General features: G+C 37.9%; 1 protein-coding gene across 1 annotated transcript in view; it reads right to left on the reverse strand.

Annotated features, from left to right (window-relative positions):
* LOC149572194 (protein PHYTOCHROME-DEPENDENT LATE-FLOWERING-like) overlaps positions 1-26,247 on the reverse strand; it is a 181,615-nt gene that overhangs the window by 105,140 nt on the left and 50,228 nt on the right. Inside the window, exons 3-5 of the mRNA XM_089813458.1 lie at positions 25,955-26,036; positions 25,761-25,825; positions 25,551-25,631 (exon numbers count right to left, since the gene is read on the reverse strand). Coding sequence (XP_089669584.1) covers positions 25,551-25,631; positions 25,761-25,825; positions 25,955-26,036 — 228 coding nt within the window. The remainder of the gene's footprint in view (positions 1-25,550; positions 25,632-25,760; positions 25,826-25,954; positions 26,037-26,247) is intronic.

The raw sequence follows: 26,247 nt of genomic DNA on the forward strand, positions 1-26,247 counted from the left end.
CAAAAAGATACCGTCAGGTTTCTGCGATACTTCCAGTCTTAGAAAATAGTGATGAATTCCCAAGTCTTTCATTTCAAATTCTAAAGTTAAATCTCTTTAACATTGCGTAATAAGGTAATCTTCTCTTGTGGGTAGTAGGTCATCAACATAAAGAATTAAAATTATCATATCACCATTGATATATTTAAAGTGGAGATTTGGATCAGCAACATTTTTAGAGAAATTTAATCTCATGAGGTATTTGTCAATTCTTTCATAGCAGGCTCCTCAAGGAGGCTGTTTGAGTCCATATAGAACCCTCTTTGGTTTCCATACATGAGTTTCTACATTATGAGCTATAAATCCTTCGAGTTGTTCCAGATAGACTTCTATTGTTCCATTTAGAAATGCAGCCTTCACATCCATTTCGTGAACCTTCCAATCTTTGGCTGCTGCAATTGCTAGCATAGCTCAAACAAAGGTATATCGGGCTACAGGTGCAAAAGTTTCCTCGTAGTCAATGTCTTCCTTCTATGAGAATCCTCTGGCAACAAAACGTGCTTTGTATTTTTCTATGCTACCATCTGCAACATGTTTAATTTTGAACTATATCCCAAACATCATTTTTTTAGATGGAGTGATATTCTTTTGTCATAGCATCCTTACAGGCTTGTTGTTTGAGGGCTTCATCAATTTTTGCTGGTTCAGAATTAAGAATTTTACTCATCAATGCATTATATGTTAGTTTGTTGCTCTTTTTGCTTTTTCTGAATGTTCCATCAAGTGCTGCAAAATTTTCAGCTTCCTTCAAATTTTTCTTAGCCCAAAGTGGTTGTTTCCTTTTGTTGGAATTTTGATCTTTATCAAGACACTCGTTCTGATTCTTTGATTCAGGTGGACTTTCATAAGAAGTGTCTTTGGGATGTTCTGACTAAGTTTCAGGAGTAGAACATACAACTTTGTTTATGGTAGGATTGTGATTTTCTAGCTCATCATAATTCTTTTCTCTTTTAAAAGCAATATCTTCCTTAAATATAACATCTCTACTAAGTTCTATTTGCCTTTGTCCAAGAATGAATATTTTATATGCTTTTAATGTTTCACCATATCCCACAAAGATTCATTTTCTTCCAAAGGGTTCTAGTTTAGTTCTTTTCTCTTGAGTACATGAATGTACACTTGGCAGCCAAATATTCTTGGATGACTTATGTCAAGTTTTTGTCTAGTAAAGGTCTCTTCAGGAGTCTTATTATCAAGATGGGAATGTGGACATTTATTTTGAATATGAACAGCTGCCCTAGATGCTTCCGCCCAAAAAGAGTAATCTAGATTTTTATCGAACATCATGGATTTTGTTGCCTCTACAATAGTTATGTTTTTCCTTTCAGCTACCCCATTTTGTTGAGCATTGTAGGTACAGTAAACTCCCTCTTAATCCCTGAACTAATACAATATTCTTTGAACAATTCTCAAGTGTACTATGTTCCATTGTCAGTTCTCAAGATCTTAATTTTCCTTTCGGAGTAATTTTCAGTTAGAGCTTTGAACTCTTCGAATCTATTTAGGATTTCCTCAAATTCTTTGTATTTTAAGAAATATATCCACGTTTTCCTTGAGAAATCATCTATGAAGATTATATAGTATAGGGCTCCTCCCTTTAGGTCCACAAAGATCAGAGTGGATTAGTTCCAATATCTTTTTTATTTTACTAATGCTAGAGTGGAATGATCCTTTGGGGTTTTTCCCTGGAGCACATCCTTTGCATGTTCCACAATGTGAGGAGTTTAATTTGGGTAGTCCAATCACCAATTTATCCAGGGAATTTAAGGCTCAAAAGTGTAAGTGCCCTAATCTTTTGTGCCAAATTTCATTTATGTCAGGTGATTCAAGGATGGGAGCTTGTTTTGGTTCAGTACTTGTTTATATATATAACCTTGTCTTACTCCTATAAGTTTGGCTTTCTTGAATGTGGTGGATTTATGCCAAGCCAAAACTTTCCAATTCATAAATGTGATTCTGTATCCATTATCTTCAAGAGCTGAAATAGATATTAAATTTCATTTGATTTCAGGTACGTAAATTACATCCTTTAGTTGAATTTCCATGCCTGATTCTAATTTGATTGTACAGGTCCCTACACCTTTTACAGGGTGTGCAGAATCATCTCCGATGGTTACTTCTTCATCAATTTCTTCTACCATAGTTTCCATATTTTCTCGGAATCCTGTAATATGTCTGGATGATCCACTATCAATTACACAGATGCTTGATTTGTTTGACACTTGATTTTATAGTGTTGAATAAAATAGAAATTTTTCAGATTCTTCTTGTGAATTTACTTTTCCAACGTGGGCATGAGATGCTTGTTTCTTTGTCCTACTAGGACAGTTTACGGCATAGTGCCCGTATTGGTCACATCTAAAACATTGAACTTGTAAAGTATCTTTTCTATATTTTCCTTTCCTATGAAAATTTTTCTTTCTTTTGAAGTTCTTCTTTCCTTTCTTCTTAGTATTTGTATTAAGAACTTGTATGTCTTCATCTAAGAATTTTTGTTTGATTCCTTTTGGTGATAGTCTAGTTTGTTCTTGTAGACAATCAGATCTCAATCGGTCTAGTTTAGGGAGTTTTGATCTTGCATTGATACCTTGTTTGAATGGTTCCCATGAACTTGGAAGGCCACCTAGTGTTGTTAGAGATAATTCCTTACTGTCTATTTCATATCCAACATTAGATAATTGATCTCTTGATTCTATAATTCTCATAAAGTAAGTATTTACAGATTGAGCTTTGTTCATGCTTATGTGATTCAGTTGTGTTTTTAGTGCAAGATTTCTTCTAGTATTATTTATCTCAAATGTGTTTTCTAAGGATTTCTTCTACTATTAATTTCATAGCCCTTTTATTTTCCTCAATCCATTGAGATTTTTCTAGTTCATTCTCAAGCTCAGTACTTTTGTTTTTAACAAATGAATTTAATTTATTTTCATCTAATACCATCATTATTCTTAGCTTCCATGCTGTGAAGTTATTTGCTCCCTCAAGGCGATCCTTGAGTCTTATTGCACTTGTCATTTTAAAATATGAATATTATATGTTAAAGGTATGCAGTCTGAATACTCAAGTTTAATTTTGGTTTGTTATAATTGTGTGTTCCGATACCATGTAAATGAATTAAGCTTCTATCAGACTATATATTTCTTTTAATTTTAACACAAGTTACTAACAAGTTTGCACTTTTACTTGCAGGCATAAGAGCAGATGTACCTTATAAATGCAGAGCAATATGTTCAATCTTTAATACCTTCAGTATGTGTGATTTGTGCTGTATGTAAGAGCCTAATCTGCTGTGATGTAGATCTCTGGTTCTCGATCTGCAATACGTTAATCTCTAAATCTTGATCTGCAATATATATTAATCTCTGAATCTTGATCTGCAATATATATTAATCTCTGAAGACTGAGAATGCAATATAGACAAGATATAAGTCAGACAGTACAGATGATTATGAGCAATATGATAATGTCGATCTGTTGTTGAAGGTATTGAGCATTTATTAATTTCGATGTCAATACAACAATCACTGGTGCACACATATATATAGATTCCAATGGACGCCTTCCAAGATAGGTCACGATCCTTCAATATCAGTAGTCACGAATTTCCAATTTGATTAGTTAGTATTAACTAAATCTGATCTTCTGCAGGATCAGATTAGTTAGATAGTACTAACAAATTTGTGATTGATATGTTATTCATAAAGAGACATATTGGATCAATCAAGACCATCATATTTTTGGTATCGAATGTAAATATATATGTACAAGTTTCATCTTAGTTTGATACAAAGTGCTTGATCAGATTCAAGATATATATAATTAGACTGAGATTATTTATGTATGTGAGTGTATGTAAAACATACATGCACATACATGTACAATCTGTAGAGTCTGACCGATGCTATTCAATAACAGATTTATAAATTCCACTTGAAGCAAAAGTGGTGTTTTCATATCTTGTTGCATATATTTCTCAATATGTATGTCTTTGAAAAACGTGTGGAAGACTTAAAAGGGGATTTTCAACCATTTTGCATATACAAGAATCCATGCATTTGCCATCAAAAGGAGTGTTTTGGTCTTCATGTCATATGGTGGCAATTTTTGCCAGGAAAGCACAATTTTGTGAAATGTAAATAACCATCTAAAACGCGTTATAAAGCTGGTGGCAATTTTCTTTGAGAATACATGTATTTCAAACATGCATTTAATCATCTAAAACATGTTTTCCATTTGAGTTGTTCTCTTTTCCTTATGGTGGCGATTTTTGGTTGATTTGCATGTGATAAAACTCATGCTTTTACCATCTCAAAGTGTGATTTGCTCTTGAAAACTTTAAGTGGCAATTTTTGCCAGGAATGCATGTCTTTGTGATATGAAATTGTATCTCTAAAAGGTGTTTTTAAAGGCTGTGAGTTCACCATCCAAGAGCAAGCGGCGATTTTTCAAGGCATTGCATGTATTTTGACTAAGACAGCCCGTCTAGGGCATGCTCTTCACCCAAAACAGCTCATACATAGGTGATTTTTGCATTGAATCACTTCGAGGAGGCATTCTAGGGTAAGTAAATTAATTCCAAGCTTGTTTTTATCGATTTTGCAAGCTAATCTTTGCCATAGACGCCATTTTTATGTCTTTGAATTTGAAGTTGCTAGGTCTTGCTAGGTCAAATGTTGTTCCACATTTTCGGCATTATATTTCTCTAACCATCTCTACATTTAAGTTACCAATTCGGATGCGGATTCCGAAAGCAGATACGGGATGCAAGGATTTCTGTTTTGGATGCAGATGCAGGAGGAAACGTGTATATATATATATAAAATATATGCAAAGAAATGAAAGAAATATCAAATATACTAATATATATATATATATAGAAATATATAGATATAGATATAGATTATATATATTATATATAATATATGCAAAGAAATGCAAGAAATATACAAAAACAAATCATTTGATAATATGATTATGAATCTATGATACTTAACCCTTTATCAAAATTCAAGATATTTCAAAATTCATATGATATATCAATATCAATATGTGCTTGTCCAACATTAGCATTTAGTCTTAAACAATAAGTTCAAATAGGTCATGTTCAAGATTCCAACAAAATAAAAACATAGTTAATGATTGAAGTCTAAAGATTCAATCAATCAAAGTCTGGCTCTGAATCATAGGGATTCGCAAGAAAATCCACATTCTCATCATCATTTCCAACTACTGAAAGATCATTTGAACTAAGCATGGTTCCACTTATGCTAGATGCACCACGTGCCACACTATCATCATCACCGTCTCCAACTGTAATAAGATCATGAAGTGTTGCATCCATATCTGCACACTCAGGGGCTACATCCCAAAGCTTTTTTGCCCCTTCCTTGTAATGATCATTCTTACGTGACAAAAGACGCAAGTTGGTGTGGACAAAGACCAAGTCCTCAACTTTCTTGGAGCCCAACCAGTTGCGCTTCACTGAATGGATAAAGGAGTATGTACTGCAATACCTTTCAGCAGCAAAAGAAATAGCAACCTAGATAGTTGTCACAAAACATACAAATGAAAAGCAAATTATTTTAAAGAATGTGTGAAACTCTAAATTCTAGAATGCAAGTGTAAACATAAAAGTTTAAAACAAATTTAGAAAACAAAATAAAAAACTTACTTGTGATAGGACCTTGATTGCAAGAGGTTGAAGATGCTTGAAAGGTTGACCATACATGTACCACCGTGTGATAGCTCCCATTCTATTTTGGTCCTTTAGTGCAAATGGAGAATGCCTTAACCCCAAAGCAAACAACCCAAATTCTTCCCTCACTTTTTCATGCATTTTTTCTAGTGGGAAGAGTCTTGTAAGAGCTTCGTGTACCCCTCAGCAACCTCCTCATCCGCAAATGGTGCAACTCTACTCGCCATACCAACTACCTCCTCACTATAGTACCTAGGAGATAAGGCATATGCAAGGAGGTGCAATTAGGTAGTCATCTTATTCCAACAATGGTTGATAATTGCTTGCACTTGTTTGCATAAGGCTTCGCATTGTGTGAGGTCACTCTCATGTGCTTGTATAGAATGTTTTACCTTCTCAACCATGGTGTCCATGCCATCATACACATCCCCCAAGCAAGGTGTATCTGTATCAGCAAAACGGAGCATAGTCATGATGGACTCGGAGAAATCCAATACATATGCCACACGAGCCCACCAACTCTCATTCAAGATCAAATACTTGATCCTTTGTGCTCTTTCTGAATCTGAGATCTTCCATACGCACCATTGATTACCGATGACCATTTGACTTAATGCATCTTTTACCTTAAGGAGTCGTCTCATAACAATTGTGTGAGATGCAAAACGGGTCTTAGCAACCTAAGCAAGTTAACAATATGTCAATTGACAATATAATTATAAATTTTAATTTTTAACTAAATTACAAAACCATGAAACTTAGTAATTTAAAAAAATTAATTTACCTTCAGCAACTCCAATTTGGAGTATGTTCTAAAAACGGATTGTGACATGTGGTGGTTAGTCACAAAAATCTGTATGTCCTCCCCCTCTTCATATATTTTCTTCACCCACTCTACTTCAGTGCCAATCCTCTGCATGATCAAGTTAAGGGAGTGAACAGTGCATGGGGTCCAAAAAATATGCTCATACCGACTCTCAACTAAAGCACCCGCACCCCTGCAATTTTTGGCATTGTCTGTGACCACCTGTACCACATTCTCACTACCCACCATCTCAATGGCCTCAATGAGAATTCTAGAAATGAATTCAAAATCCTTCACTTACCCCTCACAATCAATAGCCTTCAAAAACATTGCCCCTTTGGGAGAAACTGCAATCACATTAATCAGTGGCTAGTTTCTTGTATCCTTCCAACCATCTGACACAATAGTTAGACCCGAAGTTTTCCAGGATTTTTTGATTGGTTGAAGATCTTTCTCTATATATGCCTTCTCTTGTTGCAATAGAGTCGTACGCACAGTTTCATACCCCGAGCTTGTGTAGTCAGCTGGTGATTCCTTAATTGTTGCCACCATTTCCTTCCAATATGGCGATCTCACCAAGTTGAAAGGAAGCCCATTTGCATAGAGGCAAGGTGCAATAGCTTCATCAGCGTGGTCTCTTGCCTCCAATTCAAATGCCGTGTGCAATGGGCCTCTTTTGCGCGTTGAAATTCCCAATTCTTCCTCATCCTCTCCTGGCACAAGTACTTCCAAGAATGGGTGTTGGGAGGATGCAATTGGTTTAGTGGGTGCATGCAGCTTGCTCTTTGAGGAAGGACCTTGATAGTAGCTTTTTTTTATCTATTGATCAATGCATCGGCAGCTTCTTGTTCTCTTACAAATGAAAGTATTTCTGCACTAATCATCCCAGTACCATTTTTGCCTTTGCACATTCCAAATCCTTTGCCAACAAGGCCCATAAAATGAAGCTTCACTCAGGAATATGAGCTATTGAAAGGTTTTCCTTTGTTACTTTGACAATAATTACACTTCCAATAGTATGATCCATCTCTTAAAACCTGTGATATCCGTGTTGTATGTCTCCACAAAGGAGAACCAATATCAATTTTGAAATTATAAGTCCGTTCGCCTCCTTGGCCCCCCATTGAACTTTGACTAGCAATATCACTGGTATCCATTCTTCCCTAGTTTTTTGCAACCTATTCTATAAGAAAATCAAAATAAACAAATTTTAATTAGGTCCTAACAACTATGAACATCATGCATACAAGCGGAAAGAAGTGAGAAAAAACTACTAAAATAGATACCCAATGTTGCTTCTACATACCTTTCAAAAAAAGATTTGAAAAAATACTTTAAAAAAATCTTCAAGAACTTGACAAAAATCATCAAAAACTCTAAAAAATTCATCAAAATAATCAAGAATGGGATTGATCACTTACCTTGAATGGTTTAGACTCCTTTGAGAAAGCTATCTCTCCCTCTTCGATCGATCCTCTTCGGAAATGCTGAACTTGGCTTCACAATGACAATGAAAACTAGAGACCAAATGAGAAGTGGCTATAGGTGCAAACAAAGTTCCAAAATGAGTTGTGAATGCTTCAATATTCACCTTTAGAGTCGTTTTAGGGTTTCATTGAAAAAAACCTTAAAAAGTAATTACAACACATGTCTAATTGGCAACTTAAGTGATAGCAAATGTTTTTCATTGCTATTTTTCAGCTTTGGCCCACGGATGCTCCTGGATGCGTCCGGAAGCCCACCGGATGCTAGCTGGAAGCCAGCCGCAGGCTCCTGGATGCGTTGGGAGCCTGTGGTTGGCTTCTGGCCAGCATCTGCAGGGCTTCCAAACGCATCCCGCATCCATCCGCCTCCGACACGGAAGCCTCTGCTTCCCAAGATGAATCGGTATCTTAGCTCCACATATCCAAATTCGACCCATGTTATGAGGATTTCGAAATCTATTTTTGCCTTGGCTTTAAACAAATCTAAAATCTAAAATTGCTTGGATTCTTTTCAGATTTGCTCAAGATTTGGATAAGGATTTATTTTTCTCATTCTTGGTGGAGTTGAGGCAATTTCTTTTAGTTATTTTCTCTAAAGCATTTGTATATATTTGTTTGAATGCAAATCTTTGTCAATTCCATTTTCAGATTTGCACGTTTTTGTGTTCATGAAGTTGTTCTTTTTATCTTCCATCTTCTTCTCCAAGTTGCATATGCAAGGTCTCATCTTACTTGCATATGCAATCTGATGTAGATGCTCATTCTTAAAAAAAGATAAGTTAGTTTATCCCTCCCATGCGAATGCAAGTTAAAACCCCACCATTACACATTCCATGTACCTCCATATGGCTGCCCTATGGTTGAAGTCTTTCCCACATGCTTACCGGATAGAGTTTCACATTTTGCACTTGTTAAAACATGAGATGCTCAATGTGTTATTCATTTTTCCCCTTGCTCACTTAATTCCAAAAAACTCATTTTAAGCTATTTTACTCATGTTTTAGCTATTCTGAGTTTTACCTATTTGTTCATTGTCTATCCTTATTCATTCCGTCCATTTTACCCATCCATACCTTATCCAAAATCTGTCAAAATCTTGCTATGGATCCTTCACATGAAGATGTTCTCATTTAATGGGATTTTCATTTAATAGTTGTGCAGGCGTACCATTTTGCAATGTCAAGAGAACCTACTCCAGCAAAGGGCAAAGACAAAAAAAAGAAGTATCAATAAGATCAATATCATAACTGCATCCCTTCATCACAACTAACATCATACTATGATGAAATACGAGATACTGATATTTCTCACATGAACATTGAAGATTCCCTTGCAAGAGTTGATGTTGCAGCTACTGAAGATATGGTATGGATCAACTGGAATCATATTCCTTTTCTGTCCACTTTTCCCTTGGCAGCTCATGAACCAGAAATCATCCTTCCATGTGCGAGACACTTTGATGCAGCCTCACAAACCATCAAAGACCAAAGTCTCGATCCTGAGACTATTGATTGTATATTTCATGTTCCTCACACTCCACTTGTAACAAATATCACAAAGAAGAAGGCTATGGTGTGGTGGAATGAGGATACTCCTTATTGTATGAAGTTTGTAAATAACAATTAGCTAATCACCAAGAGGCCAAATCTTGTCAGATGGCCAGTCAAAGGAGGATTCCAATGTGATTTCAAGGAAGATATCAATGACCTCATCACACTTCTCATTCGCTTGGCATCACTCAAGGATTCAAACATCTTCGAACCCTAGATGTATAAGCATATCTCACTCATAATAAGGTCAAAAAAGAATGTGTTTTGGACTAAGTTGATGAGTGACTCGATATGAGCAATTGGTGAACATACTATCTACTAGTATGTTCAACATGAACTCCTACATTGTATATATTGTTGCTGCTATGGGCACCTTTTCTGGTTTATCAACAAGACATGACAGGTATATAGTTCATGTGTGGGAGTACTATGAGCAGTTGCCCTTAAAGCAAAATCGGATACGCTTCAAAAGGGTTCAAGATGCCTTCTTTGGGCATTTATGTGCTTATTTGATAAAGAACTTCGTAATAGGTGAGTATTTGATGAAGCATGGAACAATGTAAATGAGTATGGTTGTATGTTTTTACATTTCCCCAACTTCACATATCTGCAAGTTGGATGCTTCAAGGGAGGGCCATATGCATTGCCAAGGTACCCTACCAATAAAATCATACTCATGGAGTCGGCAAGGCAACTTATGGAAGTACAAGCTTATCAATCTAGTTTGCATCAGCCTGGAGTGGGGATCTCGTCTCAAAATCCATTTAAGATTGCAAGATACTCAATAGATATTGTGCCTAAAGAAAAGAACATGGAGTTTGAACTCCAAAGGATCACACTGAACAAGTTTGCAGCCAGGGGCTGTTTTGATTGGAGAGGGTTGCATGATAAGATGAGGAAGTAGTTCTTGCACATATATCGTCTAGAAGACCTTTGGACTGATGTATGTACCGAGGTGGATATACAGCACATGGATTATACTCGGTTGACTGTGAAGCAGATTGTAGATTTCAACTTGGCATCAATCCCTCCTAGATTTCAAGATGATGATCAAACCCTAGATCCTGAATATTTTCAGCATGATGTGAAGAAGTTACCCATTCTCCCTCCTTCATGGTCGTGCAAAGAAAATGCATCCATTTATGATAGATTTTAGTCTATTCTTGCCAATACCAATACATGAATGAAGAGAAGGGGTCTCAAATGCATCAAAATAAAGCTTGGCAAAGACTTTGATCCTGCTGGTCCGATTGGTTTAAGATCAGAAATAAAAGGTAAAGGTAAAGATGGCACATCCTCGTCTACATATGAACCTAATATTCAAAGTTTTCCTAAGCTCGTTATCAAAGGAGGAAAGGATTCAAGAGAACTTGAGGTAAAAAGGATTGAATCTCAATCAATTCAAGTTGACTCAAGTGATGATGAAGCAAGGAAATCAAAGAAGTCATCACCTCTCGCTTCACGTCCTCTTGAGATTCTCGCTACAACTTCTCTTCTGGATTCAGCCCCAGTATCAGATGAATCCCATGATTCACATTTAGGTGTCACTATGGATGCATTCTCCATTGAGCATCCATCCTTTGAAGATTTTGTGACTATTACACTCGCATTACCTGTGTCCTCAGTTGCACCTACACTAGAAACACGAGGAGATCAGTATGATTTTGAGAATGTTTTACTCCTTGTCAATTCCATCTACCACTATTCGGTCTACGGTGTTGCTTGATGTGACTTCAACTCGGTATGAGCAATTCATGACTAAGGTCACACATAGCAGTCCTCCTCCAATGGCCATTCAGACTGAGACACCAGTTATAGTTACTACTGTTATGCAAGGTAATCCAAAGTTAACTATAGTAACTACTTCAGTTAATGCATCTCCTTTCGACCTTCCTCCTTGGTTGAGCACTATCACACAGAAAAGGAAGAAAAAAGAAATCCAACCTGAGGAATCTGATAGGCAAGTGAGCAAACCAAGGGTCTCAAAGAATAAAAAAGCTAACAGAGTTTCTCGAGTAGTGGTTGACGAAAATCATATCCAGTATGTTGAGGTCACTGAACCACTTGTGGAGAAATCTACTAAAAACATGCAGCCTGCTGATTATAGAATCACAAGTGTTGAACTTGGTAAACTAACAAGGTTGAGCTATCAATAGGATGCACATGAGGTAGTTAGCTTTTTGTCTCGAAAGAATGATGAATTGTAGGATAAGAAAATGAAACTCAAAGAGGAGAATGCACGTCTATTGGGAATCATTGAAGAAATGAAGAGATCCTTCCTGGCTAGTGAACCTGTTTCAGTTGTATGTACCAAAAGAGAGAAGTGGAAGGTACATGTCATACATGAATAGGCAACCAGCATTGAATCACAAGGTTATCAACTTATTCGAGAATCGAAATATTTACAGAATGTTGAGGAAGGGTAAGGAAACTACTGCTCAACTAAATTATATTCAAGAATCACTTAAACAACAATTACAATTGTTAGATGGGGATATTGGTGCTTGGAAGATTATGATGCAGCTTCACTTGGAGGGTTTATGTGCGTACGTAGTCATCTCATACCTTGAGATGTATTATGATTATAAGCATCTAATGATTAACAAAGAACTAATTCTGCAACAACTCATGAAGGATGCAGAGGCAGCAATAGTGAAGATTGATGAGCAAAAACACATGATCAGTGAACACTTCAAGAAGCTGTCATGTGGAGATATCACCAAGAATGATAAGCTCGGGAAAGAAGAGGATATTCTTACAAAGTTCATTTAAACAATTTGCTTACAGCTTGAAGCAGATGATTTCAATCTCGGCATGATGAATACATTTGCAAGCTGGAAGTGTTCATTAGATGAACCACAAATCAAAAAGGAAGTTTCTGTGAAGGAGATTTCAGAGGCAGCGAGCACATATCAAAGGATCATAATGGTTGTTGGGTACACCGGTGAGCCCGATGCCTTGGTTGTGCGGAATTCACTACAAAAATTTGCAAAGATTGTTGAGACCCTATGAACATTTCAAATTTTCATATGCTTTAAGTAGAATAGTTGTAGGAAGACTACATGTAAAGAGCATTCATGTTATAAATACAAGATAACGTGTACTTGTATAATCACCTCATGTAATTTAGTTGCAATCACATTAGGCATGCAACTTTGAATAAAGTCAAAGTAGTTAGTTAGGATAAGTATGAGTGGTTGAGGTTGTTCCACTTTTTCCTCCACCTTTCTCTCTTCATTTTTAATCATCTTTTGCTTTATAGGAGAATGTTGGGCGTGTGATTAGAAAGCTTTGTATTTCTTGTTGCAAATCTCTGAAGTGAATAAAGAAGCAAGCTTTTCCAAAACTTTGTGTTAAGATACTTGGAATTAACCATTGTCTCTTATGTTACATTGATTCATTCATCTTAGTCACTTCTCTCTTTGGAAGCATTTAAGTGTTTGATGTTGTTTTTGAAAGATTTTGAGCTTTCATAAAAGAGATTAATCTAGTTTGATAGTGGCTGCAAGTACTAGGATTTAAAGACTTTGAGCTTCATTTCTTAGTATATTATTTCATATTTGGATAAGTTGAATAAAGACTTTGAACTTTATTAGCTGTTTTCCATTTGGTTTCAAGAAGGTTGCTTGTAGAAGACTTTGGGTTCTTGCTATCAACCACACAAGTTAAGATATAACTGTTGTCTTAAGGTTGTTATTAAATCAATACTTAAGCCACCGGTATTACCGTAGAAATAGATTCCTTTTGTTTAATTGCACGTAGTAGTTGGTAATGTAAAATATTCCTGAAAAAAAAATGATTCAATAAACCACCCTTTTGTTAATTCTAGTTAGGTCTTTGTTGTAGCCACCTACGATAAGAAGGGAGCCTCCCCTATTGCTAAGAGGAGAGATTTATCTCACTACACCATTGCCTAAACTTCCCATTTGGTAAGTTGTGGTTATAGTGGCTCACAAAAATTTTAGCCAACACTTGACATTCGATGACTCTCTTTAGATTCATATCTATCATTTGATACTTATTGTAATGACCCTTACTATTAAGGCCACTAAAACCCTCAAACTGAACTGAGACAATTTGTCAAACACTTGGCATGTAACTGAATAGAGCTGCGAATAGGGCTAATTGTTGTGCAACGAAACCACAAAGTACAATGCCAATATCGAAATGTAATGTAATGAACAATAACAGTACCAATAACAATATTCAGAATATGGAAACTCTCAGATTTGATACTTTCAGAATATAAGGACTGTGGTGTCTAATACATATGCATATGAATATAGATTGATGACAACATATAAACCTTCAATCCTATCAATGCATGCAAATCTGATTACAACTGATTATAATGGACTGAGCTGTGCATCTACATTAATGACTGATTTTACAATCTCAGATTTAGGGGACTGTCACAACTATGCACTTCTAATACATCAAACCCTTGACAATGCAATGCTATGACATGACAATAACCCAGTTCAGATTATATGATAGATGACTGGTTTACAACAGCAACTAATAACTGGAGATAACCAACAATGCAATGACAGTGCTGACTGTTCAACTATTTGTATGCAACACCTTTGACAATCAAAAACCTCAATATGTGCACCTGGTATTGCTGCTGGAGATGTCTGATGTAAACCGCTGCCAAAGACACTAAATCCTCCACAAACTGCCCCCAAACGAACCCCCAAATTGCTGCTGCTGATTCAATGAAGTCCAAATGAGATGGCTGAATTACCAACTCCTCAAATGCAACAATTCAGGTGATATTTCACACCCTCAAAGTCGCCAATCCAAGGGAGTGATTCGTTCCCAAAGATCAAATAATTTGCAGACCCAAGAGACTACAAATTTGCTCCACAATGGAAGAAGTAGAAGAAATCTCAAATCCAAGCATGTCCAAATGAGAGGCCCAGCCCTCTATTTATTCACCTTTTCTAAGAAGCTGCTAGAACTTCTAGAAACATTCTTTATAAAATCTCATTATAATGCACTTTTTCTAGAACTTCTAGAAACATCCTTTATAAAATCTCATTATAATGCACTTTTTATAATAAAGTAATTTTATAAAATAAAAAGTGCAACTCAACTTAAAATTATAACATGTAGGCCCCGATAACACATAATAATGAAATATAACCTCTTAACACTTCTTCAAGAGCAAAATATGACCATCTGATCCGCAGAATTGACTCTCTCTCCACACCATTTGCCTACAAGAGTCGAGGATAGGCAAATCCGGCACGCTATACGAGGTCAGCCAAAAATGGGGACATTACACTTATAGATTTGAAATAATGGGTTAATGAGCCAAATACCGTCCTCTCATCCTCCTAAACGCTAATTGGTTGTTTCCCAAGGGATACTGACCTGTATACTACGTACTTCGTCCCCTAATTAATCGTTGCTCTGCATCTCCTTATATTAGTCACTGACTATATCCCTTTGAAGGGACGAGACTATGATATTGATTGCTTTATTAAATTTGATGTTTATTATTATTTTGTTTTTAATCGTATGTTATATACTATTATCTTAGGTATATTTATATTATTACATCTGTAATATTAAAATATTGATGTGGGATGAATTATATTCATCATATTATTATATTAATAATAGACTATATGATTGTATTGATTCAAAAATTATTATATTATATGTCTAATGTCACTAATTTATTTATCATATTTATAATATATGATAATAAATTACATAATAATTTATTATCATTTATTTCATTATTAATCAATTTTGATATTGTTATTAAAAAAATTAATATGGGGACATCACAATTTCATCATTTTTGTTACACTTGTTTATGCTCATTGTTCATTTTTTAAAAGCAAAACTTGAAACTTAAAGCTTAATGTTTCACCTTTCACAATAATTGCAATTCATAGAGCCTCTTATTGTTCTCCTACGGATTGTTGATGGAGAGAAACCCTCAATGGGATATATTTATAAGGGCATTGATAGGGTGAAAGATGTCATTCGAGCTTTTTTTACAGGGAATCGGGATAAATATGGTCCATATGGGATGTCATTGATAGGCAATGGCACAATCTACTTCATAGACCTATACATGCAGTTACCCACAGCCTTTATTTTGATATATGTTTTCAACTTTTGATTCCATGGATTTCATATTCCATTAATATTGTAGACAATTAACAGTGACACAATATCTTTATCATGTTAATTTTAGTTTAACTAATTTCCTTCATAAATTTGCATTTATACTCATGTGATCTATGCAAAGTTGTATACGTGTGCAAAATAGCTTCGATTTATCTCAATTATTGTGAATTTGATGTTAATTGACTAAATGATGCCATGAAAAAAACTTTAAATCCTTAAAAATCTTTGAATTTCTTGGGTTTTTTATTTGTCAAGTCCAGACGTCAAGCCTGAGTTTGAGCCGATCTCAACTTGTGCAGTCTGAGTAGAGCCTGACGCTTGTAACATAGGTCGTGATGTTGTCTTTGATGAAAAATGACGATCTTTTTAGATTTCCTTATCTAACTAGAATTTTGAAGGTCGGGCTTTGAAAGCTTCCATTGGGTTCAGCTAATGGGAGGATTGATGTAGATCCTGCATTTAATGATGTACTATCTGAGTTTCCTTTGGATGAAGCTAATCTTCCACCTATTCCTAATCCTCTTCCTCCTCCAGCTCCATTTATTACTCCTCCATTTGATGTTGGCACACCTCTTAGGCCTAAATGGTGAGCTCATCAGTGCTCTTCATCCCAAAGAACTCATTAAGGGTAGAACCTCTCAAAATAAGGGCAAGCAGCAAAATACAGTTAACTTTTCTCTCACAACCAGCCTTCAATAGAATTTATGAGCATCAAACATTTTAAGAGGCAAAAGGGATGCTAGAGTGGGAAAAAGTTATGAATGCCGAATACCAAAGTCTTATGAAAAACAACACCTAGGTTCTCTTTGATCTTCCTCCAGGAAAGAAGCCCATTACTCAAAAATGGTTGTATAAGGTCAAGCATCATGCAAATGGTACTTAGATAAATACAAGGCTAGACTAGTTGCTCAAGGATTCACACAATGTTAGGGCATTGACTATGAGTAGAATTTTGCTACTACTGCAAAAAACGAGTACAAATCTTCTCGCAATTTCTGCTCAGTTTGGATGGAAAGTCCATCAAATGGATGTTAAGAGTGTCTTCCTCAACGGTGAGTCGCAGGAAGAAGTCCACATGATGTAGCCTCTGAGTTTCAAGGTTTGGCAAAGAGCACCAAGCATGTCAACTCAAAAAAGCACTCTATTGACTCAAACAGGGTCCTCAAGCGTGGTACATCAAGATTGATCAATACTTAGTTGCTCCTGGTTTCAAGCATTGTTCTTTTGAGAATAATATGTCTATCAAATGCTCTGATGATGATATTCTCTTTCTTGTTGTCTATGTGGATGATTTCATCATTATTGGCACTTTGGCACATGTTATTGCATAAATCAAACAAGACTTGTGCAAGGATTTTGATATGACATATTTGGGGCTTCTCCATTATTATTTATGTGTCGAAGTTTGGCAGGACTGATGGTAGCATCTTTATTTCTCAGTCTAAGTATATCAGGAACACACTTGACAGGTTTCAAATGCAAGACTGTAAACCTACTTCCACACTTATGGAATGGAGAAAGGACTGAGTTTGTCAGTCGGGCCTAATTCTCCTCCTATTGATGAAACCACTTACAAGCAACAAGCGGGCAGTCTCATCTATCTCACTCCCACTAGACCGAAGTTTAATTTTGCAGTGAGCTAAATTTCACGCTTCGAACAATCCCCAAGGCTAAGTATTTATTAGCAGTGAAGCATGTATTGTGTTATGTGAAGGGCACCTATGATTATGGACTTCTTTACACACTGAGTCATTATTCCAGACTCAATGGATTCACTGATTCAGATTTGGCAGGTTCAGTTAACGATAACATCAACATCTGGATATATGTTCAATTTGGATCTGGTGCAATCAGCTGGACTAGTAAAAAGCAGCATGAAATCTCACTCTCCTCCACGAAAGAAGAGTATTGAAGAGCTATTAAGGCAGCTTATGAGGCAATTTGGCTTCATCGGATGCTTGCAGATATGCATTTATCTCAAGTAGGTATGACTCACTTGCTCTCTGATAATCAAGGAGTTCTCAAACATGCCAAGAATCCAATTTTCCATGAAAGAATCAAACATGTGGACATTCATTGTCAATACATTCAGCAGTTGATTGAAGACGGAATAGTTCTGTTGTAGAATATTCCAACAGCGAATCGAACTGCTGACATTCTCACCAAGCATCTTAGTTCAGATAAGTTTGCTAAATTCAGGGGACAGCTTGGTGGTGTTGACAGATTGACCATTAAGGGAGGGTGTTAGAACATTTTTATATTACTTTGATGCTGTTAGCCGACTGGATGGTTCCGACGGTATTTTGTATTTTGTAGCCGACGGTCCGGCGGTGTTTTTGTAGCCGACGGTCCGCCGGTGTTTCTGTAGCTGACGGTCCGGCGATAAATAGTTTGTAGCGGATAAAATAATTGTGGCCGACGGACTCCTTCGGGAAGGTTCGGCAGTAGTATTTATATCCCGTCTGGGATCATTGTAAATCATTCATCATTAATCTAATATTGCGAATATAATTCTGCTGTTCGTGTTCATTGTCTGTATGTGTTCATTTTCTTTACCTGTACGGTAAACATTTGGTGTCGTTGCTTTATGAATCTGGAAGGTGGGAGGAATGAAGATTAATGCCAAATCAACTTAACAAGGATCGAAATAAGGCGAAGGGAAAAGATGGAATCTGTATTGCGCAAGAGAATTTAATTCTAGCACAGCAAGCCGAACGCCGACGAAGATTTCAGAGGATTGCCGACGGAAACCAAGGTGCGAACGAATTGTTGGAGGAGACTCGGCAGCGGGTGGAATTAGTGGAAGAAGCACGGGAGGAGTTCTTGAATTTGTGTTCGCCGAGGGAAGAAAATTCAAACGGGAGAGCATCACCTTGCACAGCTCGCGGTGCCGACGGAGCACGAGCGTGGAGTAACCTCTTCGTCCAGGATAGACTTCCGCGGGAAACAATTTCGGAGGATCCTCCATCTTCACCAAGGTTCACAGTTGTCAACACCTCCAGTGTAGGAGTGCAGACCGCCGGTGTGGGAGTGCAAACCTCCGGTGTGGGAGTACAGACTGCCGGTGTGGGAGTGCCGACCACTGTAGGAGTGCAAACCTCCAGAGTTATGGCGGGACCCAAAGAAAAATTGCCAAAATTTGAAGGTGATGGTACAGCCGACCCCCTCCGACATTGTAAGACATGGCGGGCAAATAGAATCATAGATGCCGACAAATGGGCCAGGCAATTTCCGACAACCCTACGGGGTGTCGCGATTGATTGGTTTTCGGATATGGATCCGCAGAAGCTGGATACATGGGATAATATTAAAAAGGAGTTTTTGGCAGAATTTAAACTTTTGCGGGATGATAATGAAATTGTAGCGGAAATTTTCAATAGCAAGCAGGGGAAGCACGAAACTGTTTGTGTCTACGCCAGGAGATTGAAAGACTTAATAAACAAAATGGAAAGCAAGCCAGCGGACGGATTGCAGAAAAGGTGGTTTGTGGACGGCCTACGCTCGAAACTGCGGAGGAAAATGAAAATTGTGCCACCGTCATCATATGCTGATGCTTACAACAGAGCCCTCGATCTTGAAAGTGCGCAGAAGACAAAGAAGAAGAAAACTAGCTCCTCTGACTCTGATGATGATGAATCTGCTGGAGATGATAGCAGCGACGACGAAGGTAGTAGCAAAAAGGTTCGTGCCTTACAGAAGGATATGGTTCGAATGATGAAGGAATTTAAAAATATGCAGAAAGAGCCAAAAGGTAGTCAATTATGGTGCACGGAATGTAAGATCGACGGTCATACTAAAGGATCGTGTCCGAAGAACCAATTCTATGACATCTGTCAGATCATGGGCCATTCAACAAAAGACTGTCCCTTTAACATGAAGACAAGAGGATCTCCGCAGATGTTTCTCACACAGGAGGCTTTCCCGTCGGGTAGTAGCGGAAACACGAATACTGCCAGTGCTACATCTGGAGGATACAGGAATAATAGCAGAGGGCAAAATAACAACAATGCAACCAATAACAATAATAATGGGAGCCGAAGTCGAACTCAGTATGATGCAAACGGACGGTCGATCGTTCAATGCCGGGCATGTAATTTGTGGGGTCATTTTGCGCGGGATTGTACAGCGGCAAACACACCGAAATTATTATGCAGATGGTGCGGACCCGGCGATCACGAAGATTCCAAGTGTCCAAAGGCTGGATTAAACTTGATCACTGTCGGCACGGATGTAGAGGAGGTTCTGGCAATTACACGAAGGCAAGCGGAGGAAAAGAGAAAAGTGGGGAAAGTGCAGGCGGACATTGCAAAGGCATCGTCGGCGGAAACATCTCAGTTGAAGGACATCACCGGCACCTTGGCAAAGAACTTCGCAGAACAAAGCATTGTACGACAGATCTTACAAACGGAGATACCAGTCAAGATAAGTGACCTCCTTCTCACAATGCCCCAGTTACGGACGGCTATTCTCGAATCATACACCATTTTCGAAAGCACCGGAGGACACAGGAAGGAATAGTAGGGAAGTAATGACAACAGACCCAATGCTGCTGGCACTCACCTCCGGACGGCATCCGGCGATCGTTGAGATGGGGATTTTGGGAAATGTTTTGATAGAGACAATTGTTGACGGAGGGTCCAGCGTGAATGTCTTACCAGAGGATAGTTGGAAGAAGTTGGGAAAGCCGACGTTGTGGCCACCTGCATTCCAGTTGCTCACGGCAGACCAACATGGAATCAAACCGTTGGGAATTCTGAAAGCGCAACCGGTAACAATTGGTACGCAACCATTTTTGTTGGATTTTGTGGTCATTCCATTAAAAAGAAAAGGCTATGATGCTATTCTGGGACGGGATTGGTTGGTGCAAGCAAAAGTAAAACATGATTGGAAACACAATACCCTATCAATGGAGCGCGGAGGCAAAAGATTCATAATTGACCTGCACACGCAAATGGTTGGCGAGGAGGCAGCATTGTCAGATTCTGACAGTGAAGGCGAGAGTGATGACGAAGGGAAGAGGAGAATGGAACCGGATGAGGAAGGAGTATTGAGACTTGACGAAAGATCGAATGACGACGACCTGGACTCAGTGAATGGCCTTTACCACTCGCAGATAGAAGACTACGAACTCTTTCCGAGTTGCAATATGCTAAGGGTTGACGAAGATGAGAAAAAGGAGGAAAATGAATGTCCGCAGGAATGCAAGGAAGCGGAAGAAGGAAAAGCTGCTATGGCTGAAGCTGAGGAGAATAACACACAGTTTGAACACAAAAAAATGAAAGATTCCACTGTCCGGTACATGGTGAATAGACCGCACGGAAAGAAAAGGTCAGACTACAGCATAAACTTAGTGGAAGGGCACCGACAGCAAGGAAATAATCCAATTTCGCGACGACCGCAGGCACAGTGGGCGACGAGGTTGGCACAGAACAAATGTAAGGCGTACGACAGTCAAAATGAAATCAAAGTGGAAAAGTTTAAGGGCAGTTGAGTTGGACCATATCAGATTCGGAAGGTCGGCGACAATGGAGCGATCAAATTATCAACCCTGAACAGGCAGAAGGTACCTCCGACAATCAACAAATCCAAATTCAAAATATATGGTGCTAGGAAGACTCCATCGCTGTCACAAAATGGTCAGCTGACTCCGTTGTCGTTGCAGAATGATGACGCCTGGAGGCAAAATGGAGGTACCTCTGTCATTTGATGTGTAGATTTTTTTTTTTTTTTTTTTTTTTTAAATTGAAAGGCCCCACGGGCAAGTCAGATCCCGCGGGCAACACCTGCCGGAGGTCCCGCGAACAAACCAAACGAAGGCCTGGACAAACCAAACGAAGGCCCCGCGGGTGGACAAAAGCCCCGCGGGCAATCTGTCCGCAGGCTTCAAATTTCCTTGTCCGCGGAGTTCGGAATGTAGCACGTGAATAAAACGAAGGCAGAACGGGAGGAGAATGAAGTTTAGTTTGCACGAATGTGAAAGACTCTGTCCGCGGAAGCAGCTTAAGCTGCAGAGTTCCTTTCTTGACTGCGGGTTTGGCTTTGCGACATTTTTCTTTTCCCATAACACCGAGGAAGCTGATCGGCAAGGTTGGAAATCCTGCAGCTCCTTGATGCATAGTTCCCACTACCACTTGCTACTCCGTTTTCACTCTATTGCATATTCTTTTCCTCCCCCGCGGGGTGAGACCTTCTGTAACGGGCGGAGGAGGCAAAACTATAATTAAAAAATTTATAAAAAAAAACGACTACAAAATCAAGTGGTTCAGAATGAGTGACAGATGATGCCAAAGGGAAGGGGACGCATCCGTGGTTGCCAGAAAGAGTGCAAAATCGGCAGATAATGACATAAATGGTGTGATCCGTGCATTTCTGTGCGGGTTGCGAAGTGTTAATTTGGTCTTAGCGACAAGGGGCGCTGCCCCTCGACCCCGCCCTGTACTGCGATAGGGAGCGCACCCAGGGCGTTGCCCCCTGGACCCCCAGTCGTGGCGGATATCAGTCGTGGGAGTCTGACCAGTTGAGAAGAGTTGAAGTTGCTGCAGGCATGGACTTTCTGTGTACCAGAGGTAGTAGGAGCAGGTGTTGGTTGTGAGGCTGTCTTGGTGGATGCGTAGAGAGCTCGGGAGGAGCTGATCATCCAGTTGGAGGCAGTGCAACGACACTTGGCTTAGGGTACCGAGGAATTGAAAACAGAGAAAACAGCACAGGTGGCTATCAAGGTCAGCTTGAGGAGACAATATTGTGTTAGCAGAGGCTACAGATGTAACGGGATGAATGTGGAAGTGATATGACAGAAGCAAATTTCTCTTGTTTTAGTCACTCTATTAATGTATTTTGTTTGTTAATTTGTCTCAGGTATTTTGTCAGTCGTCAGGAGACGACTTTTCTTTTTGGGGGGGGGGATGGTGTTAGCCGACTAGATGGTTCCGGCGGTATTTTGTATTTTGTAGCCGATGGTCCGGCGGTGTTTTTGTAGTCAACGGTCCGGCGGTGTTTCTGTAGCCGACGGTCCGGCGGTAAATAGTTTGTAGCGGATAAAATAATTGTGGCCGACGGACTCCTTCGGGAAGGTTCGGCAGTAGTATTTATATCCCGTCTAGGATCATTGTAAATCATTCATCATTAATCTACTATTGCGAATATAATTCTGCTGTTCGTGTTCATTGATTGTATGTGTTCATTTTCTTTACCTGTACAGTAAACAGATGCTCATCTTTTCTATATTATGTAAATTAGGTAGATAAGATCATTTCAATGATCTTCTTCAGTTTCTTATTAGAAACTTTCTATTTTGTACATTAGTAAATTCTTTATATTGATTGTCTTGATCATTTTTTAATAACATCAAATATTTTTACCAATTGTTTCCAATTTCTTTATGGAACGCAAATTGCGTTTTGATGTACTAAACTGATCCTATAATGTCTGATACTATGCTTCTTTTGATTTTCTTTTTGGGGGGAAAAATCTTGCCGAGGGTGACAAGACTAACTCGTTCTTGCCACGTTTGCAAGAAGGGAGTTACTTTGCCACCACCAAGCTATGAGCTTGGTAGTCGACGGGGAGAGATCATTATTCTGGGTTCTTGCATGCAATTTGGAGGGGGAAGTTATTCAGTTCTTTGATTATTGTTCTGGATTATTTTTGTGAGCCGCTGGGTTCTGTGTTTTCATGAGAGCTTGTTCCGTTGACCGATCATCAAGCTTGGAAATTGCTCTGTTCTGTGATTTATTTTTGCTCTGCGACCCTCGCACTTTGCACAAGCTCTATTTCTATAGAATCATAAGTTGGAGCTTAATCCTTGAGCACTATGATAGCTGAAGCTCTTTATCTTGCATCTAATTAATCTGCAGGCATATCCATTATATTTTTAATCAATCCCTGACTATGTGTTTACCTTGCTAAAGCATACAAATGCATTGAGGCATGAATAGATGTTATGTAAGATGTATTTGGAATGATGGATTGTACATAAAGTGACTATTTGTTTGATTGTATCGAGTATTCCCATCGGATCAGCAAGAATGAATACCATCAGTGGCAGACATTCTGGACCATCCAGGTGGATACATTTAACATGCATACTACTGAATATCGTAACATGTTTTTAAGTATTAAGGATAACATGGTAGCTTGATTTATATGCCTTCATTTCATAAGCTTGATATAAATATGTACTCTCATTCAAAGAGAAAATAATAGCTCATGTATTGCTGCATATACCAGAAAAATATTGCATCGCTTATCCATCATTTAATTTGGTCTCCTTCATCAAATTTAATTAAAAATGTATTAGGAGGCACAAACATGATGACTGTGAGTGTTGAATGTGACAGACTTTAATCCTTGACCAGGATGTTGTCAAATTGTTTGCTGTTAATAAAATATTAATACCATACTTTTCAAGAAAAGGCCCTTGCTGGAGAATTAATACAAAGTCTATTGTATGTATGTAATATTCTGTCCAAACCATAAATTTTGTCCTAATTGGTGAACCTTTTAGAGGTGGGTATTGGCTTAAATGATAGAAACTTTACATGTCAGCCCTAGCAAGAGTAGAACCTTTTTGAAACCTCTTGTGAAATCTTTAAGGACTAATGCCATCAGGATAGTATTATCTGTATTTGTGAGTGTCATTTGATTTCCACAATCCATTAGTAAAAACTGGTTCGTACTTCTGGAATTTGATTGTGTTATAAGTTTTTTGCATCAACGTTTCGGATCACACACAGTGATCCATCATCAGGCTTATTATTATTTTTCTCTTGCTCTTCATCCTGATGATGGATCACTGTGTGTGATCCGAAACGTTGATGCAAAAAACTTATAACACAATCAAATTCCAGAAGTACGAACCAGTTTTTATTATCTGTATTACCGAACCAGAAAATCTAAGGAATAAGATTGGTGGTAGTAAACGTCAGTCACTAGGACAAGTAGTGCCATGTCTAGCTAGGAAGGTCACCTAGTAGGCAAGGATATATTTGGGTTTACTGGCTAAGACGGTTGTTAGTTCTACAGGAAGTCTCAGATGGCCAAAAAATGGAGACAGCACCATTGTATCCTGGAAGGGCTGGGCTACTTTCTGCAGAAGTTGTGTGGGTGACTGTCATAATCGAATGATCCCTGGTTGAGTGACAAAAACCCCTAATGATACTCTTTTGCCCTTGATGTTCCAACTTTCCTGAAAGGATCAAGTGACTCGATCAGCATCATCAGGTTCTGTTCAGTTAAAGTTTCTGTTTAAGCATTATTTACTTCCTGAAAAGTAAAATAAAAGTTAGTTTACCTCAGTTTCATGCGAAAGTAGTTAGTAACTGCAATTGTTGTTTAACTGCTTCATGTCATGTTCTTAGGAAAAGCTAATTCTAATTAACTATTCATTTCCGTAGCTAGTGTTTTATTTTAAATTTAGTATGTTCATAGAGTTTCGGATGTCACATACTACTATAATAATTTCATGTACAAATAAATGTACTTGTACTCCTACATTTGGTAAACATTATTAATTTGTTTTCTATTTCAAGTATTCATTTGTCATATATTAGAGTAAACAATCAATATGGTTCTTTGAAATAATTGCAGAATGACAGATCAATTAATGAATGCCTGTCATCCTCTAAATAAATGAAAAGTCACAATTGGTTGCCAAGATTTATATAAGGAACATCAGAGCTTTTCAGATAATTTAAGGAGTAAAATATCTAACAATATCTACCCCAATAAATGCATATATTCACCATTAGGCCGGTTAATGTTGTACAGTGCATTAAAAAATAAAGTCAACAAGAAAGTCATAATTTGACCATTGCAAAGACAAGCCTCACCTGGAAAAGAGTCTCACTTGTGCGGTTATAAGGGTGCAGAGAGCGTATTAACTCTTGCGCTGATGGTGCTTGCTTTCCTTGCTAAATAACAGAATGTTGCAAACCATGAATATATTACAAGAACAAAAAATAAGATTCACAACTATAACAGTAATATATACAGCAGCACAATAACAATTGCAAAATAAAAACTATTGTTTATTTGCAAACCTCTGTGGGCTTTCCAACAGAAAATCCATCAAGGAACAGATTGACAGCAAAAGAAGCCTCGTGCTCTGCCAAAGACCAAATAAATCAACAATGACCTCATTGCACAAAATAGAACTTCTAAAATATCAACTATAATGGCACAAGACAGGATATTGATTATGCTAGCCAAATAAGGTGTGTATGCTTCAAACCACCTGATGTTGTTGGAGAGCCTTTAGAGGTTGTTGATAAAAGTGAATGTGAATTGTGATCGGCATTTATCTTTGGCAAGGCAACCTACACAAGTAGATATGTTCAAAACCCTCTTACAATTAGCAATCCCAATAAAGGGAAAAGACATTTGATACAACAACGATTTATTTTTCATATAAAATTGTAAAACATAAGACAGAAAAAGCAATCTTATCAATGTTAAGAATGAACAAAGAGATAAATGGGACCTGAAAGCACAGGAAGTTACCATAACATATAGGATCTATAATGGAAC

Source organism: Cupressus sempervirens, chromosome 2 (genome assembly GCF_028749045.1).
Source record: "Cupressus sempervirens isolate cs-2001-9-10 chromosome 2, ASM2874904v1, whole genome shotgun sequence".
Lineage (NCBI taxonomy): Eukaryota > Viridiplantae > Streptophyta > Pinopsida > Cupressales > Cupressaceae > Cupressus > Cupressus sempervirens.